At 46.4% G+C, this 13,319-nt stretch overlaps 1 protein-coding gene across 1 annotated transcript in view; it reads left to right on the top strand.

Moving 5' to 3' along the window:
- Nucleotides 1-13,319, top strand: part of LOC309564194 (alpha-2-macroglobulin-like protein 1) — a gene marked incomplete at both ends in the record, with an annotated part of 91,316 nt that overhangs the window by 36,248 nt on the left and 41,749 nt on the right. The window contains 2 exons of the mRNA XM_082268825.1: nucleotides 8,731-8,809; nucleotides 11,775-11,934. Coding sequence (XP_082124951.1) covers nucleotides 8,731-8,809; nucleotides 11,775-11,934 — 239 coding nt within the window. The remainder of the gene's footprint in view (nucleotides 1-8,730; nucleotides 8,810-11,774; nucleotides 11,935-13,319) is intronic.

Below are 13,319 nucleotides of genomic sequence, written 5' to 3'. Positions count from 1 at the left end.
GTCTCTGGACAGGCGGCTGTGCTTGTCTGTTATAACGCCCCCAGCCGTGCTAAATACCCGTTCAGATAATACACTGGCTGCAGGGCACGCCAGCACCTCCAAGGCGTAAAGGGCAAGCTCAGGCCATGTGCCCAATTTGGAGACCCAGAAGTTGAAGGGGGCAGACCCCTCATTCACTACATGTAGGCGTGTGCACACATACTGCTCCACCATGTTGGTAAAATGCTGCCTCCTGCTAAGACGTTCCATCTGAGCTGCTGGTGCTGCTGTTTGTTGTGGCGTGCTGACAAAGCTTTTCCACATTTCGGCCATGCTAACCCTGCCTTCTGAGGTGCTGGCGGTGCCCTGGTTGCGTTGGCGACCTCCTCCTCCTCCTCCTCCTCCTCTGCCTTGTGCTTCCACTGCGGCCCCGCTGTCAGATGGGAATGCCAGCAGCATGGTGTCTACAAGCGTGCGCTTGTACTCGCGCATCTTGCGATCACGCTCCAGTGAGTGAATTAAGGACGGTACGTTGTCCTTGTAACGGGGATCCAGCAGCGTGGCCACCCAGTAATCAGCACAAGTTAGAATGTGGGCAACTCGGCGGTCGTTGTGGAGACACTGCAGCATGTAATCGCTCATGTGTGCCAGGCTGCCCAGAGGCAACGAAAGGCTGTCCTCTGTGGGAGGTGTATCGTCCGTGTCCTCTGTATCCCCCCAGCCACGCACCAGTGATGGCCATGAGCTGGCCTGGGTGCCACCCTGCTGTGAACATGGTTCCATCTCCTCCTCCAGCTCCTCCTCCTCCTCATCCTCCTCATCCTCCAGAACTGTGCCCCTGCTGGACAATTGTGTCCCTGGCGTTTGTGTGTGCAGGAACCCACCCTCGGAGCCCCTTGCGAATGACTGCCCTGAAAGCCTTGGAAATGTTACCTCTTCATCCTCCTCCTCCTCCTCATCCTGTGCCACATCCTCTTCCATCATCGCCCGAATTGTTTTTTCAAGGAGGCATAGAAGTGGGATAGTTAAGCTGAGAACGGCGTCATTGCCACTGGCCATGTTGGTGGAGTACTCAAAACAGCGCAACAAGGCACACAGGTCTCGCATGGAGGCCCAGTTATTGGTGGTGAAGTGGTGCTGTTCCGCAGAGCGACTCACGCGTGCGTGCTGCAGCTGAAACTCCACTATGGCCTGCTGCTGCTCGCACAGTCTTTCCAGCATGTGCAAGGTGGAGTTCCACCTTGTGGGCACGTCACATATGAGGCGGTGAGCGGGAAGGCCGAAGTTACGCTGCAGCGCTGCCAGGCGAGCAGCAGCAGGGTGAGAACGCCGAAAGTGCGCACAAACGGCCCGCACTTTCTGCAGCAGCTCTGACATATCGGGGTAGTTGTTAAGGAACCTCTGCACCACCAAATTCAGCACATGCGCCAGGCAAGGGATGTGCGTCAAACCGGCTAGGCCCAGAGCTGCTATGAGATTTCGCCCAGGCCGGGCTTGAGGCTCGCTGGCAGCAACCACTCATTTGTCTGCTGTTCCATGCTCCTCCACAACTCCTGCGCGGTGTGTGGTTTGTCCCCCAAACAGGCAAGTTGTAAAACTGCCTGCTGTCGTTTACCCCTGGCCGTGCTGAAGTTGGTGGTGAAGGTGTTACGCTGTCCGGATGAGGAGGCGGTAGAGGATGAGGAAGCGGAGTAGGAGGAGTTAGGAACAGGAGGCAAACTGAAGCGCCCTGCAATCCTCGGTGGTGGAAGGACATGCGCAAAATTGCTATCCGCCTCAGGCCCATCCGCCACTGCATTTACCCAGTGTGCCGTTAGGGAGATATAACGCCCCTGACCGTGCTTACTGGTCCACGTATCGGTAGTTAGGTGGACCTTGGCACAGATGGCGTTGCGCAGTGCACACCTGATTTTTTTCCCCCACTTGGTTGTGCAGGGAAGGGATGGCTTGCCTGGAAAAGTAGTGGCGGCTGGGCACGACGTACTGTGGGACAGCCACCGACATAAGGTTTTTAAAACTGTGCGTCTCCACCAGACGGAATGACAGCATTTCAAAGGCCAATAATTTTGAAATGCTGGCATTCAGGGCCAGGGATCGCGCGTGGGTAGGGGGGTACTTCCTCTTCCTCTCAAGTGTTTGGGAGATGGAAAGCTGAACGCTTCCACGGGACATTGTGGAGATGGTTGTTGTTGACCCAGGTGGTGGTGTTGCTGACAGATCGTCTGTTTGCGGGGTGGCAGGTGCCGGTATCACTACAGATGTGGCTGGAGCGGCCGAGACTGCAGCAGAAGAGGAAGCAGGATGAGCCAGAGACGTTTCTTGGTTTTGAAGGTGTGTACTCCACTGCAGCTCGTGCTTTGCACTTAGATGCCTGATCATGCAGGTTGTGCTCAGGTTGAGAAGGTTTATGCCTCGCTTCAAGCTCTGATTGCTCAGGGTGCAAACCACTCGTGTCCTGTCATCAGCACATTTTCTGAAGAACTTCCACGCTAGAGAACTCCTTTGAGCTGACTTTGGTGCGCTCGTTCCCTTGCTGCGTTGGGCAGTAGCGGGCGTAGTGTCTAGGGCACGGCCGCTCCGCTTCTGCACCCTGCTCCCTCTTCTGCTGTGCTGGTGGCTCTGTGCGACCACCGCCTCTTCCTCCAAACTACTCAGGTCACCTGCATGACGTTCATTCCATGTGGGGTCGAGGACCTCATCGTCCTCCACATCATCTTCCACCCAGTCTTCACCCCTGCCCTCCTTGTCGGTCTCCACAATGCTGAACGCCGCAGCAGTTGGCACCTGCGTTTCGTCATCATCGGAGACGTGCTGCGATGATCCTTGCATGTACTCATCTTGAGAAATAAGTGGTTGGGCATCGCTGCACTCAATCTCTTCCACTTCTGGGGCAGGGCTAGGTGGATGGCCCTGGGAAACCCTGCTGACAGAGTCATCAAAAAGAAGAAGAGACTGCTGTATGGCTTGGGGCTCAGACTGCTTGCCTGATTTGCAAGGGGGTGAGGTGAAAGACGGTTGGACATCGGCTGCAGGTGCCAACTGTGACCTTTCTGCAGTAGACTGGGTGGGAGACAATGTGAAGGAACTGGAGGCACTGTCAGCAGCAAACCAATCTACTATCGCCTCCACTTGTTCTGGCCACATCACTTCTAGTCTAGGGGCGTATGATGCCCTACCAAATACTGATGCAGGTTCTGTCGCCTACTCACACTTGAGGAAGGTGTTTCACTTGTGCGTGTAGCTGGCACAGATCGACCACGTCCTCTCCTTGCAACAGGAGCTCTACCAGCAGCACCACGACCCAGGCCACGGCCCTTATTTGACGGTCTCCTCATATTTCTGTAATTTAAGATCTTGCCCTAGAAAGGTTTTTATTGAATAGCGGAATAGGAAATATGATCCAAAAAAGTGTATGTATCTCGCACGTACAAAACCACACTAGGCCCCAATTACTATTGTTTCTACCCCTAAAAGGATGGATGAGGAGTAGGAGGAGTATGGAACAGACAGCACCCTCAAATATTCAGAAGTATGAGATGAACCTCAAAAACTTGGAAAGGTGGATCTCACACGTACCGACACAGACTATCCCGCAATTCAATTGATCCTCAAAGGTTTTTATTGAATAGCGGAATAGGAAATATGATCAAAAAAAGTGTATGTATCTCGCACGTACACCACCACACTAGGCCCCAATTACTATTGTTTGTACCCCTAAAAGGATGGTTGAGCAGTAGGAGGAGGAGTATGGAACAGGCAGCACCCTCAAATCTTCAGAAGTATGAGATGAACCCCAAAAACTTGGAAAGGTTGATCTCACACGTACCGACACAGACTATCACGCAATTTAATTGATCCCCAAAGGTTTTAATTGAATAGCGGAATAGAAAATATGATCAAAAAGAAAGTGTATGTATCTCACACGTACACCACCACACTAGGCCCCAATTACTATTGTTTGTACCCCTAAAAGGATGGTTGAGCAGTAGGAGGAGGAGTATGGAACAGGCAGCACCCTCAAATCTTCAGAAGTATGAGATGAACCCCAAAAACTTGGAAAGGTGGATCTCACACGTACCGACACAGACTATCACGCAATTTAATTGATCCCCAAAGGTTTTAATTGAATAGCGGAATAGAAAATATGATCAAAAAGAAAGTGTATGTATCTCACACGTACACCACCACACTAGGCCCCAATCACTATTGTTTGTACCCCTAAAAGGATGGTTGAGCAGTAGGAGGAGGAGTATGGAACAGGCAGCACCCTCAAATCTTCAGAAGTATGAGATGAACCCCAAAAACTTGGAAAGGTGGATCTCACACGTACCGACACAGACTATCACGCAATTTAATTGATCCCCAAAGGTTTTAATTGAATAGCGGAATAGAAAATATGATCAAAAAGAAAGTGTATGTATCTCACACGTACACCACCACACTAGGCCCCAATTACTATTGTTTGTACCCCTAAAAGGATGGTTGAGCAGTAGGAGGAGGAGTATGGAACAGGCAGAACCCTCAAATCTTCAGAAGTATGAGATGAACCCCAAAAACTTGGAAAGGTGGATCTCACACGTACCGACACAGACTATCACGCAATTTAATTGATCCCCAAAGGATTTAATTGAATAGCGGAATAGAAAATATGATCAAAAAGAAAGTGTATGTATCTCACACGTACACCACCACACTAGGCCCCAATTACTATTGTTTGTACCCCTAAAAGGATGGTTGAGCAGTAGGAGGAGGAGTATGGAACAGGCAGCACCCTCAAATCTTCAGAAGTATGAGATTGTGTTCACTGTACCCCACAAAGATTGTGTTCACTGCACCCCACAAAGATTGTGTTCACTGCACCTCAAAAAGGATTTTGTTCACTGCACCCCACAAAGATTGTGTTCACTGCACCCTAAAAGGATTTTGTTCACTGCACCCCAAAAAGATTGTGTTCACTGTACCCCCCAAAGATTGTGTTCACTGCACCCCACAAAGATTCTGTTCCCTGTACCCCACAAAGATTGTGTTCACTGTACCCCCCAAAGATTGTGTTCACTGCACCCCAAAAAGGATGTTGTTCACTGCACCCCAAAAAGGATTTTGTTCACTCCACCCCAAAAAGATTGTGTTCACTGCACCCCACAAAGATTGTGTTCACTGCACCCCAAAAAGATTGTGTTCACTGCACCCCACAAAGATTGTGTTCACTGCACCCCACAAAGGATTTTGTTCACTGCACCCCAAAAAGATTGTGTTCACTGCACCCCACAAATATTGTGTTCACTGCACCCCACAAAGGATTTTGTTCACTGCACCCCAAAAAGATTGTGTTCACTGTACCCCCCAAAGATTGTGTTCACTGCACCCCACAAAGATTCTGTTCACTGTACCCCACAAAGATTGTGTTCACTGCACCCTAAAAGGATTTTGTTCACTGCACCCCAAAAAGGATGTTGTTCACTGCACCCCAAAAAGGATTTTGTTCACTGCACCCCAAAAAGGATGTTGTTCACTGCACCCCAAAAAGGATGTTGTTCACTGCACCCCAAAAAGATTGTGTTCACTGCACCCCACAAAGGATTTTGTTCACTGCACCCCAAAAAGATTGTGTTCACTGCACCCCAAAAAGGATTTTGTTCACTGCACCCCAAAAAGGATGTTGTTCACTGCACCCCAAAAAGATTGTGTTCACTGCACCCCACAAAGATTGTGTTCACTGCACCCCACAAAGGATTTTGTTCACTGCACCCCAAAAAGATTGTGTTCACTGCACCCCAAAAATGATGTTGTTCACTGCACCCCAAAAAGGATTTTGTTCACTGCACCCCAAAAAGATTTTGTTCACTGCACCCCAAAAAGGACGTTTTCCACTGCACCCCAAAAAGATTGTGTTCACTGCACCCCAAAAAGGATTTTGTTCACTGCACCCCAAAAAGGATGTTGTTCACTGCACCCCAAAAAGGATTTTGTTCACTCCACCCCAAAAAGATTGTGTTCACTGCACCCCACAAAGATTGTGTTCACTGCACCCCAAAAAGGATTTTGTTCACTGCACTCCAAAAAGATTGTGTTCACTGCACCCCACAAAGATCATGTTCACTGCACCCCACAAAGGATTTTGTTCACTGCACCCCAAAAAGATTGTGTTCACTGCACCCCACAAAGATTGTTTTCACTGCACCCCACAAAGGATTTTGTTCACTGCACCCCAAAAAGATTGTGTTCACTGTACCCCCCAAAGATTGTGTTCACTGCACCCCACAAAGATTCTGTTCACTATACCCCACAAAGATTGTGTTCACTGCACCCTAAAAGGATTTTGTTCACTGCACCCCAAAAAGGATGTTGTTCACTGCACCCCAAAATGGATGTTGTTCACTGCACCCCAAAAAGATTGTGTTCACTGCACCCCACAAAGATTGTGTTCACTGCACCCCACAAAGGATTTTGTTCACTGCACCCCAAAAAGATTGTGTTCACTGCACCCCAAAAAGGATTTTGTTCACTGCACCCCAAAAAGGATGTTGTTCACTGCACCCCAAAAAGATTGTGTTCACTGCACCCCACAAAGATTGTGTTCACTGCACCCCACAAAGGATTTTGTTCACTGCACCCCAAAAAGATTGTGTTCACTGCACCCCAAAAAGGATGTTGTTCACTGCACCCCAAAAAGGATTTTGTTCACTGCACCCCAAAAAGATTTTGTTCACTGCACCCCAAAAAGGACTCACTGCACCCCAAAAAGATTGTGTTCACTGCACCCCAAAAAGGATGTTGTTCACTGCACCCCAAAAAGGATGTTGTTCACTGCACCCCAAAAAGGATTTTGTTCACTCCACCCCAAAAAGATTGTGTTCACTGCACCCCACAAAGATTGTGTTCACTGCACCCCAAAAAGGATTTTGTTCACTGCACTCCAAAAAGATTGTGTTCACTGCACCCCACAAAGATTATGTTCACTGCACCCCACAAAGGATTTTGTTCACTGCACCCCAAAAAGATTGTGTTCACTGCACCCCACAAAGATTGTGTTCACTGCACCCCACAAAGGATTTTGTTCACTGCACCCCAAAAAGATTGTGTTCACTGTACCCCCCAAAGATTGTGTTCACTGCACCCCACAAAGATTCTGTTCACTATACCCCACAAAGATTGTGTTCACTGCACCCTAAAAGGATTTTGTTCACTGCACCCCAAAAAGGATGTTGTTCACTGCACCCCAAAAAGGATGTTGTTCACTGCACCCCAAAAAATTGTGTTCACTGCACCCCACAAAGATTGTGTTCACTGCACCCCACAAAGGATTTTGTTCACTGCACCCCAAAAAGATTGTGTTCACTGCACCCCAAAAAGGATTTTGTTCACTGCACCCCAAAAAGGATGTTGTTCACTGCACCCCAAAAAGATTGTGTTCACTTCACCCCACAAAGATTGTGTTCACTGCACCCCACAAAGGATTTTGTTCACTGCACCCCAAAAAGATTGTGTTCACTGCACCCCAAAAAGGATTTTGTTCACTGCACCCCAAAAAGATTTTGTTCACTGCACCCCAAAAAGGACGTTGTTCACTGCACCCCAAAAAGGATTTTGTTCACTGCACCCCAAAAAGATTGTGTTCACTGCACCCCACAAAGGATTTTGTTCACTGCACCCCAAAAAGATTGTGTTCACTGCAGCCCAAAAAGATTGTGTTCACTGCAGCTCACACACAGAAAAATGGATGTGGATCACTGACACCTGCCTATCTCCTATCCCACACCACACAGCAATATCGATTGTAGTTTGTAGAACACAGTTTCCCTAAAATTCAGCAGCAGCCTCTCCCTAACAGGATTGAGAAGAGATCGTAGATCAGGATTGAGTGCAGAGTCACCCCACCCCCCACACAGCAATATCGATTGTACTTTGTAGAAGACACTGACCCTATAATTCAACAGACTCTATCCCTAAAATGCCTACAACTCGCCCTGCCTAAACACTCCGACCTGTCCCTCAATTCTATCCGGACACAAATGTTTTTTTCCTGCCTGTCTTTCCCTAATCAGCAGCCAGCACGTGGATGTGTGCTCTGTCCCTGATCTAAGCAGCAGAATGAAGACGCTGCGGCTGCCTGGAACTTATAAAGACTTGGTCACATGCTTCAGACGGCCAATCACAGCTACTGAGACATTTGCAGGCATGGCTGGGATGGCTTAAGGCACACCAGTTAAACGATTGTTGATTGGCTGTTGAAAGCCCGCCATGAAAAGAGCGCCAAAGCATGCAAAACCCGGAAATAAAACGACCGAACACGGATTTTTACCCGAACATACAGTAAAGTGTCCGTGTCCGTGTTCGGGTACAAAAAATCCAATTATTCGGTACGAACACGAATAATACAGTCCGTGTTCGCTCAACACTACTCAGCACACTATCCACTAACTACCTGCCTAACCTCTATTATCATACACTATGCACGGCTGCCGTGTAAGCAGCAGCCTTATATAGTGTGGGGCATGACCATGATTGGCTCTGACAGGACATTGTGCTGTGATTGATACAGGTCAGGTGCATGCTTTGGCCAATCATCAGCAATCGATGCACTGCAAAAGCGCAGTGCATTATGGGGCGCTCTTCCGGCCGATGAGCACTCCATTTGGTCGTGTGTTCAGCAAACCACAAACAGCTGATGTTCGAGTCGAACTTATGTTTGACCTAAACACAGAGTCCATCCCTATTTAAAATATGTTTTTTTTTTTTTTTTACTTACAGGCTATATGGATATGATTACATGTCAACAATATGATGGAGGCTTCAGTCGGTATCCAAGCACCTATGGAATAACCACTTGGTAAGGACAATGCACAGCCAAGTACACATGGGCATTTCATACATTTACTGAAAAGCACATTTGAATTAGAGGTTGGGGTTCACAGCTAATGCAGCCTGTTGGATGGGGGCTCAGAAATTTGCAGTGAGATGGACTAGTCAATGGGCGAGGATCTTCTCTGACAGCATTTTCCCCAACAACCAGGATGCCATTTCTATTCTTTTCTAATAGGAATCAGCAGAGGATATTAGCCGTGTTAAAAAGAGAAAAGTGTTCTTAACCACTTAAGCCCCAGAAGATTTTACCCCCTTTCTGACCAGGGGGTATTTTGCGATTCGGCACTGCGTGACTTTAACGGACAATTGCGCAGTCGTGCGACGCTGTACCTAAATGAATTTGACGTCCTTTTTTTCCCACAAACAGAGCTTTCTTTTGGTGATATTTGATCACCTGTGCGATTTTTTGATCATGCGCTATAAACAAAAAAAGAGCGACAATTTTGCAAAAATAACAATATTTTTTACATTTTTTTATATGAAATTCTCCCAAAAAAATGTAAAAATCAAATTTTTTTAACATTTTCGGCCAATTTGTTTTATGCTACATATGTTTGGTAAAAAAAATCGCAAAAAGCGTATTTTGATTGGTTTGCGCAAAGGTTATCGCGTTTACTAACAAAGGGAAAGATTTTTGTCACTTTTGTTGTTTTTATTTTTGCGGTACTGCGACATTGGGGCGGACAGATCGGACCCTTGACTGACATTTTTGACACTTTTGGGGTTAACAGTGAAATTACTGCAGTAATCAGTGCTATACATATGCACTGTTACTGTAAAAATACACTGGTAGTGAAGGGGTTAACTTAGTTTGAGAGGGAGGGGCTGTGTGTGTCCCTAGGGGCGTGATTCTAACTGTGATTGGCTGTGGCTTGAAGTGTAGGAACAATGATCAACGGTCCTACATAGTAGAACCGTATGATCACTGTTTCTACACAGGGGAGAATGACAGGTGGCTTGTTTACACTAGCCGCCTGCCTTTCTCCTGCTGTCACGGACGATCGTGAGTGAGCGGCGGACATCGGGTCCGCCGCTCACACACGCGGGGGGGTCCGTGACCGTGCGGGAGCGGGAGCGCGCCTTCGGCGGCGCGCGCTCGCTCCCCAGAGACTCACAGGCTAGTGACGTACCGGTACGTCACTTTGCCTGTGAGGGGCTGACCGCCGCAGTATATGTACTTACAATTGCACGGCCATGCAAAATTATCCAAAAATAAAATTCATATAATTATTTTCACACAAATAGAGCTTTCTTTTGGTGGTATTTGATCACTATTTCATATTTTTTTTTTTTGGTTTATTTTTGCAATATAGCCAAAAAAAATGATATTTTTTTACTACATTGTTATAAAAAATATCCAATAACAAAATAAAGTTTCCCCATACATTTAGGCCAAAATGTATTCTGCTATATGTCTTCCTAATAAGTGCATATTAACCACTTCTGGACTGGAAGATTTTCCCCCTTAATGACCAGGCCATTTCTTTGCGATTCAGCACTGTGTTATTTTAACTGACACGACGCTGTACCCAAAAAAATTGATGTCCTTTTTTCCCCACAAATAGACCTTTCTTTTGGTGGTATTTGATCACCTCTGCGATTTTTATTTATTGCACTATCAACAAAAAAAGAGCGACAATGCTGAAAAGAAAACAATATTTTTCACATTCTGCTATATAACATTCCCCCCAAAAAAATTAAAAAATCAAATTTTTTTTATCCTTTTAGGCCAATTTGTATTCCGCTACATATTTCTGGTAAAAACAATCCCAATAAGCGTATTTTGATTGGTTTGCGCAAAAGTTATCGCTTCTAAAAACTAGGGGAAAGATTTATGTAACTTTTATTTATTTATTTTTTACTAGTAATGGCGGCGATCAGCGATTTTTGACTGTGACATTTCAACGGACAGATCGGACCCCTAACTGAAATTTGTGGGGGGACCAGTGACATTACTACAGTAATCAGTGCTAAAAATATGCTCTGTTACTGTACTAATGACACTGGCAGGAAAGGGGTTAACCCAAGGGCGATCAAAGGGTTAAATGTGTCCCTAGGGGGTGCATTCTAACCGTGGGGGGTGGGCTTGCAGCATGAACACACAGACCTGTGTTCCTAAATAAGAGCAACACAGGATCCCTGTGTTCATCACTGACAGAACAGTGGTCCGCCATGTTTACATTGGCAGACCGCCATTCTGTCTCCACGGGGAGCGATTGTGGGTACCCGGTGGCAACCGTGGCCACCAGACTCGTTGATTAACTCCAACTGTAGCCAATAAGCGCGTGCGCTCCCACTAGCTCCCACAATTACGTCATTTTGTGTGACAGAGCCGACCTGCCGCAGTATATATACTGCTGACCTAAGGTGTGCAAGAGAGATAACTTGCAGATGAGATAGAAATCCTCCACCAACGCCACGGCAAACCAAGCCTCTTACCCTTGGGAGTGGACCACTAGATCATAGGTGGTGAGAAACGCTCAGACACACCTCAACATTGCTCCTGTTTACCATAGACTGTATACATACGATTCCAATCCTGTTGTTCCCTTCCGAGAATATTTCTCCACAGGTTAGGTGTACAAACTAAGAACAGAGACCGCTTCATGGTGTAATATATCATAGCACTTGGGTATTAATTTTTTTAATTGTGTCGGTTAACACTGCTGAGTATAACTGACACAATTTTAAATAAATTTGACAACTCTCGAAGCCGTCAAAACATTCTGGTTATTTTAACTTAGTTTCAAAATAAAATTACAATTTGGATACATAAGAGTGGAATGGCGCTTTTCAAATTACTCAACCCAACAGTAACAATAGCCTCCTCCTTCTCTATCACATTTGTAGTCTACACAAGAAGACCAGTTAAAGGGCAGAGAGAATGGGAGTGGGCCTAATTATGTATTTTTTCTTTTTTTTTCTTTCAGGGGGACCATGTTAGGTCTTCGCACAATTTTCTATCTGGACAAATACATTTATATTGATGAGCACATCGCAACCCAAACCCTCAAATATATAGGCAGAATGCAGGAAAGTGGCTGCCTTGAATATCTCCCTCTCTTTAGAGGGACTTTTACCATATACCTGGTGAGTGCAATCCACGGGTTTTACCAGGCTTTTTCTGGAGGATGATGAACATTTTGCTACAATGCCATCCAGTTCTCTTTTGACTAAAGATATTCTTTCACTTTGCCCATTCAGGGCTAAAAGACAGTGTGACCTGAGAAAGCATGTTATATGAGGGAAATGGTACTGTTAAAGCCAGAAATTGTTAGGTTCCAGAGACGCTGAAGAGGGTGTGCTTGTTCCTGATGAAGGGCTCATCGACATTAGTAAAATGAACACGTTTAACATGCTATATCTTCTGTTAAATGATGAATCAAAACCCAAATCAAAAATGTAGTATCATTATTATTATAATACACGATTTATATAGCGCCAACAGTTTGCGCAGCGCTTTACATTGTGAGGGAAGACAATACAGTTACAATACAATTCAAAACAGGAGGAACTAGAGGGCCCTGCTCGTTAGAGCTTACAATCTAGAAGGGAGGGTCAAGTGAAACAAAAGGCAATAACCGTGGGGTATGGGCTGATGGAGAAAATGGAGGTACATTTGTTAGGTGTGGGTAGGATAGGCTTCTCTGAAAAGGAGGGTTTTCAGAGATCGCCTAAAAGCTAATAGAGTAGGAGATAATCGGACAGATAAGGGTAAGGAGTTCCATAGGATTGGAGATGCTCTGGAAAAGTACTGGAGGCGAGCATGGGAGGAGGTGACGAGGGAGCTAGAGAGCAAGAGGTTTTGAGAGGAACAAAGAGATTAGGTTGGTATTTTGAGACTAGACTAGTGATGTAGCTAGGGGCTAAGTATAAGGGCTGTACCAGGGCTGGTCCAAGACATTGTGCTGCCTGGGTCCAAGAATGAAATGCTGCCCCCCCTCCAAAAAAAAATCAAGCCCACCAAAAGGCCCCCACATCAATTATATATAAAATGTAGAAAATATTATATATACTGTCATCTTCTTCCATAACTCACCACCGGACCGGTCCACCAAACACCCACTGTCACTCCTGTCACCACTGTCACTCCTGTATCTACCGCACCAACTGCCATAGAAGATCCAGCCTGCCCCATGTGAGATGGAGTGCGCTGTTGTCTGACGTCATTTTGTACACCACGATTACGTGACGTTCCCCGGAGACACTCCACCTCATAGTCATCAGTTTGCACTACAGGCAGCAGTATGCGATGGGAAAATGCCTCCCGTAAACGCCCACAAACTGATGACACACAAAACTGCTAGAAAAAAAAAATCTTGGGAGTCAAATTGCTGCCTCTCTCAAAGTTCTGTCTGGGTCCAATGGACTCAGCGGGACCCATGGTAGGGCCGGCCCTGGGCTGTACGTGCATATATCGTTCATATCTCACATGTTAGTAGAGTGACTCTTCCTCTACAGAAACTCTTCTTCTT

Source organism: Pelophylax lessonae, assembly GCF_965119305.1.
Source record: "Pelophylax lessonae genome assembly, chromosome: 9".
Classification (NCBI taxonomy): Eukaryota; Metazoa; Chordata; class Amphibia; order Anura; family Ranidae; genus Pelophylax; species Pelophylax lessonae.
The sequence above is the reverse complement of the archived record's forward strand: the minus strand, read 5'-3'. Positions and strand labels throughout refer to the sequence as shown.